The sequence below is a fragment of the Euprymna scolopes genome, chromosome 42, assembly GCF_053919585.1.
Source record: "Euprymna scolopes isolate OS-2025 chromosome 42, ASM5391958v1, whole genome shotgun sequence".
NCBI lineage: Eukaryota > Metazoa > Mollusca > Cephalopoda > Sepiida > Sepiolidae > Euprymna > Euprymna scolopes.
Window position 1 is genome coordinate 7,225,686 of NC_136523.1, and position 14,624 is coordinate 7,240,309.

Here is a 14,624-nt window from a genome sequence, read left to right on the forward strand (position 1 = left end):
AACAAATAAATGACAAAAATCTATATTCTAAATTTCATGATATTGACCATCTTAGACATTTGTTATAGATATTACAATTATTAATAAATATATATAGATTAAATATAAATAATAAATTAATAAAATATTAAATAAAATATTTTTTAGCTGTGTATATCAAAATGAATACGATTTATTAATACTCAAATTTAAATTTTAGTGACTTTACCTGAAAATTCAAAATAGCATAATAAAAGAAAGAAATAGAAGGTATTTGCAACTTCTCTTTGAATTTTTGGATTTTGTAGTCATGTCCAACTGCATTTTATTTTCTTTTAATGGACTGATAGTTGCTGTTTCTTCTGAGGAGTTAAGAGCAGAATAGATTCATTGATTGATTTGATAATTAAGTAAATGATTTTGCTGTCAAGAATTGTGAAGGTCAACGTACTTAAAGGAATAAATTGTAAGATGGTCAACATCATGAAATTTGGAATATAGACGTTTGTCAGTTATTCTTTGAATTAGTAAAGGGGGAAATGAAGGTATAAAACTATATATTAATATATAGATAGATTTATTAGTTTATTTAATAAGGGAAAACATCAATTAGGGGTGTTGGATAAGTGAGAACTCTTGAAACCATTAGAGTTCTCACTTACTCAACACCCCTATACTCTATTAAATAAATGAATAAATCTCTCTCTCTCTCTCTCTCTCTCTCTCTCTCTCTCTATATATATATATATATATATATATATATATATATATATATATATATATATATATATATATTATTATTATATGGTTTTCATACCTTCATTTTCTCACTTAACTGATTCCTATATATACTCAAAAGAATTGTTGAGCTTTATTTTATCCCGATAAGTCTCTCCTTAAAAATTGAATTTATTCTTATCCTTAAACACACCCATATATATATTTAAATTAATTTTATCTATTTGTGCTTGTTTTATATCAAAAGTATGATATATATATATATATATATATATATATATATATATATATATATGATGAAAATAATGGAAATAGTATTCCGACAAAATAGAGAAATAAAAAGGAACAAACCGTATTATGTGTTCATCGACGTTTCGTCTTTATTTCGAGACTTCCTCTGGATGAATGAGATTAAGAAACAAAAAATACCAGTACAAAATATTTGAAAATGTTTCACGTGCATATATATATATATATGTGTGTGTGAGAAAATAGTTTTTTTAATTATATTTTACCTTTTATTTACACCAATCCTTAATTTACCAAGCTCATTGTAATTACAGAGCATATAACAAATAAATGACAAAAGTTTATATTCCAAATTTCAGAATGTTGACCATCTTACAATTTATTCCTTTAATTACGTTGACTTTCACAATTCTTGACAGCAACTGTTTCGTGGTGCAAAATCATTCATTTAATTATTATATCAATCGTGAATCTATTCTGCGTAATGACGTAATAAAAGATGAAATAAAAAGAAATTGCAACTTCTCTTCCATTTTTCGGATTTTGTAGTCATACCCAAATGCATTTTATTTTCTTTTAATGGATTTATAATTGCTATTTCTTCTGAGGAATTAAGAGCAGAATAGATTCCTTGATGGATATAATACTTAAATGAATGATTTTGCACTACGAAACAGTTACTGTCAAGAATTGTAAATGTTTATGCACTTAATGGAATAAATTGTAAAATGGTCAACATGAAATTTGAAATATAGACTTTTGTCATTTATTTGTTATATGCTCTGTAATTACATTGAGCTTCATAAATTGATAATAAAAAGTGAACTATGATTGAAAAAAATGTTTTTCACAGAAATATATATATATATATATAGGAAATGTATTACTGTGAGTCCAGAATGAGTTTACATATTGTTTCAGCTAGGGGAAAATTCTCAAAAAGAAGAGGAAATATCCGACTAGCTTCATCAGAATTCATAGATCTCTGAATTCTGACGAAGCTAGTCGTATATATATATATATATATATATATATATATATATATATATATATCTTTTCAAGGGAAATAAGGTAAAAAAAAACGATAAAAGTGCTCGATATGTTAATAGAGCGGTATATAATTTTTTAATTTTTTATTGAGCCCATAATAAATTTACATTACTGTTTCCATTGTATTTTCACCCCAGGAGATGAGGTAGAGTACCAATTTCATCGAAATTTAAATTCCGATGAAATTGGTACTCTACCTCATCTCCTGGGGTGAAAATCCAATGGAAACAGTAATGTAAATTTATTATGGGCTCAATAAAAAATTATACATACATACATATATATATATATATGTATATATATATATATTCACATGTATACACATATATGCATGCACACATACCAATATATGCACACGCATACACATTCTATATATACATGCATACAAGTGAAACACATATAAATACACATACATACATATACATATACATACTAGCTGAAACAATATGTAAACTCATTCTGGACTCACAGTAATAAATTTCCTATATACTGCTCTGGCTACACGTTGAGCACTCTAGTCCGGTTTTTTCATCACTGGTAAATATATATATATATATATATATATACAGTGGGGTGAAACAAATATTCTTACACATGGAAAGTTGTATTTTAATGTATGTAAAACCCTTAACTGAAACAAAATTTGATACATTTTATGTATAAAGATACATACTACTAAAAAGTAATAATAAACGTAATTAATTCCGTTTCTAAAAGAAATTAATGCATTATTTTCATTTTAAAGGGTGGAAAAAAGTATTTGTACAAATCAATTTTAACAAATACTTTAGGGTAATCTATATATAAAAGCAAAAATGTATGTATGTATGTACACTTTTCCTCGATGTCCACGAAAGGCTTCTTTCAGAGAAGCGCTCACTCGCTTCACAACTTCTTAAAACTTTTTATATCATCTATAAATTGTAATATCTCGCAGTTAACCACGGAGCTCGCCTGCCTATTTAATTTTATTGACTTTCAAACGTTAATTATTCCACATTTCCCGCATCGGCACACGTTACATTCAGTTTTCGGTATAAAAAAAGCGAAACCCGACTCTAATCACTGGCCGAAAGCCAGTGGTCTCTAGAGAGCTAAGTAACGTTTGGTCAATGTCGACTTTGTCATATCAGACGATAGCTTTCATTTCGAGACGAGACGCTCACCCTAATAAACAGGGAGCGCATTTTTAAAAACAAACAAACCGATTTATTGACCTCATTAAAAACTGTCCCGCACAAAATGCTAACTGCTGAATAGCTATCGCCGTCACATCAATCAAAAACGCGCACCTGTTTTTTTTTCACACTTTACTATTTTCCAACTGCGTGTCGTCAAGGCTTCGTTTTCTTTTCACGGGCACCTGTTTTTTTTTTTTCACATTTCGGGTTTTTTTTCACACACACCTACAAACACCCGGGCAACGCCGGGTACCCCTCGGTAGTAATACCTAAAGGTAAAGAATTGACTATTTCACAAAAACAACTGATTTTGTCTCTTTGGAAAGATGGGAACAGTTACAGAAATATTTCTAGCAACCTGAATATTCCTTTTACTACAATTGCTTTGTTCATTGCACGGTTGAGACTCAAAACAGCATTGAAAATTAAAGACCAAGATCAACAAGGATATTAAGACTCCAGATGCAACAAGATTTACAAGTTACCCGAGAAGAGCTGCAGAAACATGAGTGCATCTGGGATTAAACTGACCAAACGTACAAGTGATGAGCTACACAGAAATTGTCTGAAATCACGCACTGCAAGGAAGACTCCACTCCCCTTGAAACATGGATGCTAGGTTAAAATTTGCTACAGAGCAAACAGATAGGGTACATTTTCCCCAAACAGTACGATGAACAAATAAAACTAAGTTGTTTGGTCATAATTATCGAAATCATGTGGGAAGGAAAGACTGAGACCACGGCCACCGAGATACAGAAGGCCTGTTAACTGAAAAATGCCTGCAGGCAATGTAGGTAAGATTTGTCAAACTATCACTGTCGATACTATACGAGTTTTTTCTTTCTTTTTTTTTTTTTTTTTTTTAAGAGCATTAAAACATTTAAAAAAAACAAAACAAAAAACAATTCGATTAATAATGAAACTTAACTTTATTCAATATAAATATTATCTATGTAAAATTACATAATTTTAAAGCAATATACAATCTAATGATAAAACTGAATTATGAATTTAGGGAACAATTAAAGAAACAAAACATTTCTTGGCCTTCGGGACAAGATCAGTGTAGTATTTGTACAAGTGATGAGCTACACAGAAATTGTCTGAAATCATGCACTGCAAGGAAGTCTCCATTCCCCATGAAACAGCACAGAGATGCCAGGTTAAAATTCGCTCCAGAGCTTAAGTATAAAGAAGGTACATTTTTGGAAAAGGTACTATGGTCAGATGAAACTACAATATAGTTGTTTGGTCATAATTATCGAAATCATGTGTGGAGAAAAGACGGTAAAACCTACTTACCAAAGAACACCGTGCCAATTGTAAAGTTTGCAGCATCATGATATGGGGCTGTTTATTTGCAAAAGGTGTTGGTGTAATATCAATAATAAATGGTAAGATGAACACCAAAAGCTACAAGAAAATTCTACAAGACAATTTAATGGCTTCTGTTGACAAGCTTCAGTTACCTCCTGATTAGATTTTTCAACAGGATAATGATCCTAAGCGTACTGTTAGATCTACAGAGAAATGGTTCGCTGAAAATAACACTAATGTTTTACAATGCAATATATATATATATATATATATATATATATGAGCAAACAGTTAATAAAACATGTTAAAAAACATATTTAATCTGAAAAGGAAACACTAGATAAGTGGATAGTCCTTAATCCGCGGAGTTTCGAAGAAATACTTTCCTTCTCATCAGAGGGTAGGAATTAGCAATGTGGGATCGGATTTTGCATGCAAAAGTATTTGATGAAACAACAAGTAAGTCAAAGATCTATCTATATATATATATTAGTGATTGGAGAATTCCAATATTTTTCTAGATTCTGATACAATTACTGATTCTGTTTAAAGTTCCAGGTTCCAATATTCTCAAAAGTTCTAATTTTTATGATTCTTAATTGTTAAAATGTTTTTGATTATAATGGGCGATCGTATTTATAACTATGGGTGAGGACAATCAACCAATGAGAAGCCTCCGAGCTCATTATAAAAATATTGAATTTTGGATGCAAGTCAGTTCGCTGCCAGTCTCTGTCTCGAAACGACTGAACCACTGCTGATCTGGACTACATTGATTCTTTGCTGCCATCTTTGTTCTAAATAATTACTCAACACTCGAGATCGTGACTGCATTGATTCTTTGCTGATTTAATGGCTCAACACTTAACATTAATTTTAATTAATCATCTCAATACTTTATACTAGCAGGACCCGTGGAAATTCCACGGTAGTTAAAATCTTTTAAAACACATCAGTAAGAAATTCCTTATTGTTATATTACAAAAATGAACGTATGGAAGCAAGTAGAACAAAGAACTTTAGTTTAAACTTTTATTGAAGGTCAATGCGATCGTAACTGATGCTGTTGATATTGTCAGGAAGTGCTGGTGATGATTGAGGCGGTGACAGGGACGTCGATCAGCTGTTTGGAGTGAGAATAGTGGTCAGTCAGCAGGTACTTGGGAGTCAGACTGTGAATTTAAAAAAACTGTGTGACATTGTTGACATCGATTTTGTGCAAGTTCTGATGACCCCAAGTTGTTTAATATTTCAGGACATCTTGGATTACATGTATAGGTAAGGAATAGGTCTGGTTTTCCATATTTACAGCAAACTGCCATTGCATCTTGATACAGTTGTTAAAGGTTCCTAGGACTTCCTGTAAATGAAGATGGTAGAATAACTGGTACACCAGAATCGCCATCTTCATTCCTTGCTAAATGATCCATTAAGCCAGAATATTGAGCAGCTCTTGGTTGACTTTGATAGCTTTTAATGAAGTTAAATAAGCAACCGTCAACTTTTACATATGCAATAGAATTTTCTATTTATTTTGAATTTTATTCAATGATATATATATATATATATATATATATATATATATATATATATATATATTACACATAATGCTTCAAGTAAACTACATCAACCATTTATCTAAAAGTATTTTTTAATCTTTGCAGAGAATTATTGGAGCTTTATAAAGCCGAAAAGAAAATCCTTCTTCAGGAGCTGAAAGCTGACAACAACGGACGTCTGTGTCCGATCCTTCGAACCACAATTCCCTTCGGGGTTGCCTACCATCACAGTGGACTCATGGCAGATGAACGTAAAGTAATTGAGGATGCATACTCTTCGGGAATTCTTTGCTTACTTACCTGTACTTCTACACTTGCAGCTGGAGTAAACCTCCCCGCTAAAAGGTGCAGTATTTCTTATTTCTAATTATTACGGTTCTGAACTTTTGAGATGAGGATTGATTATTCGTATTATTTGGATAATTCCGGACTACTGTTCTCATCTCGAGTGATATTTTCACAATGTTTCTTTCGATGTAACCTCTCCGACCTTCTTCAGGTATATTTTGTCAAACTTGGGAATTTGCAAGTAATTCTGAACTGAACCCTTTATTTAATCCATGGAGGTAGTATGTTCTTGTTACATCAGCACAAGGACCCGTAGCGTAGTGGATATAATATTTGGTAAAATTCAGTTCTTGAGGTTGAAGGTTCAATCCTTAGTGCAGGCAACACTCAAAATTACAATTGCAAATTACTTAGGACTTCTACCTCCATTGATTAAATAAAACGTTCGAGATGATTGATTTTTTTTTTTTTTTTTTTTTTTTTTTTTTTTTTTTTTTTTTTTTTTTTACAAGGTGGTCATCACTTTTCAAGGCCCGGAAGCCACTCAGGGATAAGGGTTATTATAAGTACAGTGTGGAGATTTAATAAAGTGTCTACTTAAGGGTGGGCGGTTCATCAGGTATTTGTTTACATTGGACTTGAAGACATCCAGGTTGTAGTCAGGTGGGAAGCAAGCAGACGGAACAGAGTTCCACAGACGTGCAGTTCTAAGAAAGAAGCTTTGTTCATGGAATCTACGATTTGATTTAGGCATAGATAAAGATTATTCGTATTATTTGGATTTTTCTGTTCTCATTTTGAATGTTATTGGTACAGCATTTTGATCAATGTGACCTCCGACCTCCTTCAGATGTCTCTTGTCGAACGCAGGAGTCTGCATGGAATTTTTTTTTTTTTTTTTACATGGGGGTCACCACTTATCAAGGCCCGAAGGTCACTCAGGGATAAGGGTTATTGCGTGTACAGTAATCAATGAGATAGTATTGTAGTAATCATTAGTATTGGGGGTTTTGATAGAGTGTCTTACTTAAGGGGGCAGTTTGTCAGGAGTTTGTTTATGTGTGACTTGAAGACGTCCAAGTTGTAGTCAGGTGGGAAACAGGCAAGCGGCAGAGAGTTCCACTGGTGGGCAGTTCTACGAAAGAAGCTTTGCTCATGGAATCTATGTTTGGATTTAGGCACAGATAAAGAGTGGGGAAGATTATTGACAGTAGTTTAACAAAACCGTTTATTAATTTATTTTCGCGGACTATTACCTCATCTTCTTTAGTTGTTGTTTCACAACGTTTCGACTAACTATTCCTCTGGCCTCCGTCAGGTGGTAACTGCGTCTGCGACAGGATAGGAACTCTGAATCTCCTGACTGCATTTAAAGCAATTACTGCCTTCCATAGTTGTTGTTGTCTCACCATGTTTTCGCCAAGTAAGCCTCTGGCCGGCTTTGGGTAGGATTGAAACCGCTATCTTCAGACAATTCTCATCTGGAACCGTAGAGATTCAACATCACTATCCAGTGCGCCACGTGCCCCGAAGGGCGATCAAGGTTGAATTTTTTGGTCTTATAAATTCATGTTTATTTATTATCTGATCTTCCATGGTCGGGTCCGTACCGAATGGTATATATATTATTTTTTAATTGGAATTCATAAAAAAAATATATATATATAAAAAACCCTTTATTTAATCCAAAGTGATAACATACTGTTGTTCAGTCAGCCATGACTAGGTAGAAGTCCTAATTCACAATTGTGTTTTTTTTTTTTTTTATTACATTTTCACCCCAAACAAGGCAAATTGCCACTTTGGTGTAGGGGTCTGCTATCAGGGGCAATAACTACTGGGGTACTATGTAGGGATTTGGGCAGCAAGATGTCGGTTCACGTTACACTTGAACTTCTGCACGTCAGTACTGTTGGGGAAGCAGGGACCTGGAATGGAATTCCAGAGTCTAGCGGTTCTGGGGAAGAAACTATTAGAGTAAAAAGATCTTTTACATCTACGGATCTCTACAGTGTGGGGGTGGGATCTAGCAGCCTGTCGGGTTTGTCGAGGGTGCTCACGTCGTGGGGGCACAAGTGATTGCAGTTCGTCAGAGCATTCACCACTAAAATACTTGTAGAAAAGGCAGAGGGATGCAACATTTTGTCGATGGAACAGAGGCTGAAGCTTAGATGCTAGTTCAGGGCCTATCAGGTTTGCGACTCTCTTTTGAACCTTGTCAAGGAGCGAGAGACTAGTAGCAGATGCACCAGCCCAGATGTGACAGCAATACTCCATACATGGGCGAATGGTGGCCTTATAGAGATACAGGATACTTTTGGGTGTTAGTAGTTGTCTAGCACGGTAGAGAGAGCCCACCTTTCTTGCAGCGGTCCTGGCAATGCCTTCAATGTAATTGTTCCAACTCATGTTTCCTGTGAACGTTAGGCCAAGGAGTTTGAAAGATGTACTCTCAGATAAAGGGTCGTTGGCCATTGCTATAGGTGGTAGAGAAGGTTTCTTGTAATTATTGAATGAAACTAGTTTAGTCTTGACAGCATTGAATGCGACCGACCACTTTTGTCCCCATTCCACCACAGATTGGAGGTCTTCCTCTAATGTTTCTGCCATTTCTTTAAAAATGTGTTCATTCGTCTTCCTGTCGTGCCTGCCATAGAGTGTAGTGTCATCAGCATATATACCCATCTCAGAGGCAATTTTGTCGGGGAGGTCATTTATGAATATCAGGAACAATAGAGGTCCAAGGATAGAACCCTGGGGCACCCCCGCATTTATATCATATTGTTTAGATGTATGACCGTCGAGGACAACCTGGATTTTTCTCTTATCTAAGAAGGATTTAATTATGTTAAGTATTCTACCAGTGATACCGTATGATCTAATTTTCCTGAGGAGACCCTCATGCCATACACTGTCAAAAGCCTTAGATATATCTAGAGCTACCGCTCTGCCCTCCCCTGCTTTGTCCAGTGAATGGTATATACGTTCAGAGATTACAGTTAGGATGTCTGCTGTGGAACGAGCTTGTCTAAATCCATATTGTTTGTCAGTCAGAAGTTTAGCATCTGTAAGGTGATGGACTAGAGCATGGTTAATTTTTTGGTCACAATAACCCATGGCACAGTGGATAGAGTACTTGATAAAATCCAGTTGTAAAAGTTACACTCCTAGAGGCTGAAAGTTCAATCCTCAATGTGGGCTACCCAAAAAATGCAATAGTAAATTAGGACCTGGTCATGGCTGATGGAATAAGAACTGCGGATTAAATAATAGGTTCCATTCAAAATCCCAAGTTCAACATAATAATTCCCAACTTTGACAGAAAGATTTCCGAGTTTAAGATATCCCTGAAGAAGGTTAGAGGTCACATTGACCGAAACATTGTTTTCTAATTATATCAGCATTTTTGTGTGATAATGTTATTTGATTGAAAAGGGTTGATGTGAAAGTGGATAAAAACCGAAACGATAATTGTAATTTAAGTAGTGAAAAATGAAGTCAAACGAAAGAAAAAAATATTTTCTCATCTTGTGAATAGGAAATTCTGTTAACAAACCAACTCGCTTTCTAATCGGCACAGGTCACCTGAGGTCAGTGGAGAGAATTTGGAAAAAATTGAATGAATTCCATTTTGAGATTTATTGTGTGTCGAAAGTCTAGGGGTGGGGTGGCGGAGACAGGGAAGTGTCCCTGTCTTTATTTACAGTGAAAGAGAGAAACAAATTATGTAATAACTTGATACAGTGAGAGAGGAGTTATGCAACTTATGCCTTTGATAGTAGCCCCCTTCATCAAAGTGGCACTATGCCTTGTTTGGGGTGAAAATGTAATTAAAAAAAGAAAAAAACGTATTGGAATCGTCTCATCATGATTTTATGCCCTCCCCTCAACCCCGTCCTTTGTGCTGATGACGAGATTATGCATGAATGAAGTTGAATTTAACTAAATGTAGCCTCAATTTGGGTCCTTTATGCCTAGCAGCTTTATTTTAAAATTGATAATGATTGGTTAATTAGTTAAAGAGGGAATCTTGTACGTAATAGACTTTTTCGCATGATAAAAAAAAACGGACAAAAGTTATAGCTTGTCGACTTAGATCAAATGCTTTATGCTAATTTGATAGTTGAATATGTTTAAATTTGTGCTCATTTTTTAAGTCTATATATATAAAAGTGAAAGTGTCTGTGTGTATTTCCCTACGCAATAACTCTGTCAACTTTTAGTCTACAGACTCGAAGTTTGATATACAGGGTACTGAGATTTGAGAAAATCTATGTGATCGGTCTTCGGCCAGAAATTTGGCTGTTAAGGGGTCAAAGTTCAACGATTTGACCTTTGAGAACTCTACCAAACTCCTCCGACAATTTTGTGTATAAACAATTGAAATTTTAGATATAGGTTCCTTGGACATGGATCTAACTTAATAACTTGATTTGAGCCCAAAACAATAAATTTTAAGGGGTCATAATAGGGGTCAAACTTAAAAAAATTGACCGCTTTTTTTTTTTTTTTTTTGCTCAGCATACACCTTCAAATACCCAGGCAACGCCGGGCTGAAATGCTAGTAACTACTAATCTTAATAAACCTCTACATGTGTATCCAACTAGTTCGCTAACAAAGGTTAATACAAAGTTAAAACCAGAATGGCTCATTAATTCCGAGAAAACTTTTACAGTAAATGTGGTAGTGTTGTGACTAATCCGTATTAACTCCTAACTTTACATCAAACAGATACCATACAATTTAGTTTGGTGCAGCTTATAACAAAGATTCATACAAAATTCCAGCCAGATAGGTCTCGTAATTTCCGAGAAAAAGTAGAATGGAGAGACAGACAAAAGAAATCTCTGTCTCTACTATTATATGAAAGAAACTTTGTTTGTGTGACTGTGCATGGGTTTGTTCCCTATGAGCTCTGAAACGACTGGGCCTATTTTTATGGAATTTCACACAGAGATACTTTATGTGCCTGGCAGTGTTCTTAAATAGGTTTTTTTTTTTATCGGGGGATGTCTTTGATAAGTATCAATAATCATTAATCTAAAAAAATCCAGTGAAAGTAGGAATAGGCAATTTTGACTAAAGTAAACACCTTATACAGCCTAACATCACACTACCTTCGAGAAGTTGGATTACCACATGATCAGAAAGGCTCCGCATATAAAACCAACAGTAGGTCCTTTGTTATGAAATGTATGTTTCTGTTGAAAGCACAATTGAACCATGATACTTGACTGTTTCATTTTAAACTTAAATTCAAGCCACTATCACTGTACAAGCAGAAAGGCGAGGTATATAAAATCAACAGAAAGTACTTTGTTATGACAGGTGCATTCAAAATGAATATTTCTGACTAGAGTACAACTGAAGTATGATACTAGTCTATTGCATTTTAAACTTTAATTCAAGCCATTATATATATAAAAATAATTTTATAAAATCAACAGTAGGTTCTCTACAGTTCAATGTAGATTACAATGTATTGAGGACTAAGTCACTGCTGGGAGGCTTGTGAAGTTTCCTCCCGATGCACTATGAGGGGTCCCCAACTAGAGTAGGCAATCAATCAACTTGATTAAAAAAAATGGGTGATTTCACTGATTTTTTCGATAACCATAAAAATGTGAGAGTGTGAAACATTCATTGATCATCATTCAATCCCGGGCAACATCGAGTCTCCCTGCTAATGTATGCATATAAATACACATATCTAAATTTTCACTGAAGAAGACCAAAGGATCGTTTTTTTTTTTTCGAAAGACATTTTGTATTCCTACGCGTCCACACACAGGAAATAAATACAGAAAAGATATAAACATTTATATATTCTTCGTATTGATTTTTTTTATCCATGCATATTTATATATAGAAATACATGCACATTTACATATTTAGAATCAAAATATTTGATACTCTATTTCTACGGTTTTGTGTTGCAACCACGTGGTTAGGTTTCTTTACAAACAGGCGTTCACCATTTTGTGTGTTGTGTTTTCTTGTGTACACGCGTTAGAATACACCGACTGCCCCCCCCCCCTGCAGAGGGTAAAAGTCCCTCAATGGGGGTCCTGGATATAACCTTAAACTATATCCAGTGGTAAGGCCCCAGCTTGGTGGCTTTGGGGAGTGTGGAGCCACCCTTTAATTACCATTGCTCCCAGGTCCACTCTGACCCGGAGTGGTAGTACCTGTTAGGGTTCTAACTGTGGGTTAAATAGAAACCGACTTGAAAACAACAAATATATTCTATTAAAAATTTTTTCTTCAAAATCTTTGGATTCGGCATTAAATAACCCGAAAAGGGTTGATATGCCGTAAAACAAAAACAACCAACCAATCTTGTGTACACGCAATTGTCAGAAATAATTGATGTGTGTAAAGTTTACGAACGCACGTGTTAATAATGAGAAACACTATTTCCTTTTCACTTTTACTTTAGGGTGATTTTACGCGCTCCGCATGTTGGAAAGTCATTCATTAGTAAATGCCAGTACAAACAAATGGTCGGTCGAGCTGGAAGAGCTGGAATCGATTCTTCCGGGGAAAGCATCACAATTACTCAGCCACAAGATCAGTTGAAGGTAAGCTTTGCAAGAATTGATTTTAATTTTTGCTAAATGTAGACAAAATCAATCTTATTATAATGGAGTGTGTGTGTGTGTGCGTGCATGTACATTTCTATGCTTTTCCTAAACTAAACTCCAGTCTAACAATATGAAAGAAGCAATGGCAATAACATTAATTTATTTTTATTTTGGCCAAGTAAACATTGTCTGAAGATAGCGGTTTCAATCCCACCCAAAGCGTGCCAGAGGCTTACTTGGCCAAAACATGGTGAGATGACAACAACTACGGATGGCAGTGTTATTTATTGCGGACTATTATTCTCATCTTTATTAGTTGTTGTTTCACGACGTTTCGGCCCACTATTCCTCTGGCCTTCGTCAGGTGGTAAGCGCGACGAATAGGAACTGGGAATCTCCTAACTGCATTCTCAACAATCACTGCCATCTGTAGTTGCTGCCGTCTCAACTCCTTCAGGGCCCGTGGCGCAGTTGATAGAGACGTTGAATCTTTACAGTTCCAGATGAGAATTGTCTGGCGATAACGGTTTCAATCCTACCCAAAGCCAGCCAGAGGTTTACTTGGCCAAAATGTGGTGAGACGACGACAACTACGGATGGCAGTGATGGCTGAGAATGCAGTTAGGAGATTCAAAGTTCCTATCCGTCGCGGTTACCACCTGACGAAGGCCAGAGGAATAGTTGGCCGAAACGTTGTGAATAAACAAAACAAATAAAAGATGAAAAACAACAACTAATAAAGATGAGAATAATAGTCGGAAATAAAAATAAATTAATATATATAATGCTCATCTCAAAAATGTATTCCAATTAAGGAATAATATATATATATGGCAATAACATTTACTGATACTTTCAACTGAAGCGGATTTGATAGTTTTGTTTGTCCAACGTTTGAAAGATTAATTGAAATAGAAACCTATTAAAAATACAGAGATCATTAATATATGCATAGAAATTATACAAGTAATATCTTATTGTTTTTGCAAATTAATTAAAAGAGGAACTTATGGGATACTGTGATTATATTTGTGACTATTAGGGCTATGACAACAGCATATTCTTTTCATTGTTTTGACTCTCGAGTATATATCCGACACAGACACAATAAATCAACCGAGAACCACATCACTGTACATGCACCAACCTAATATATTATATAATTAATATAAAAACTTCAGGTCATGAATGCATTTAGTTTAGTCTATGTAACAAAGCAAGTTACAATCTCGTCTGATCCATTCGGGCGGATTAAAAATATGAGACATTACTTTTGGAATATTCGTTTGTCTTCTTTAGATGTGCCACCTTTTGTTGTGGTCTTAGATGGCCAGAAAAAAAATAGCACGATCAGAAAGTAATAACTTGGGCTATGACAAGTAAATATTATTTTCATTATTTTGACTCTTGAGTATATATCCGACACAGACATGGTTAATCAACCGAGAGCCACATCACTTTATATAAAAGCATATAAGATAGTAACGGATACACACTCGAGAGTCAAAACAATGAAAAGAATATGCTTTTGTGATAGGCCTAGTAATAATTAAGAAATTGTGTTGATGTTTAACATAAACTACGGAAGTACTGAATTGGTAGAATCTGCATCTTCCTTTTACATGTATCTATTTTTACTCTTTTTCACCCAAAACGAAACGTATTTCTACTCGGA

General features: G+C 34.6%; 1 protein-coding gene across 2 annotated transcripts in view; it reads left to right on the forward strand.

Annotated features, from left to right (window-relative positions):
• The window catches only part of LOC145266915 (helicase POLQ-like), a 146,914-nt gene that overhangs the window by 98,884 nt on the left and 33,406 nt on the right, over nt 1-14,624 (forward strand). For both annotated transcript variants that reach the window (XM_080122709.1, XM_080122708.1), the window contains exons 11-12: nt 6,182-6,421; nt 12,805-12,946. In XM_080122709.1, coding sequence (XP_079978835.1) covers nt 6,182-6,421; nt 12,805-12,946 — 382 coding nt within the window. The remainder of the gene's footprint in view (nt 1-6,181; nt 6,422-12,804; nt 12,947-14,624) is intronic.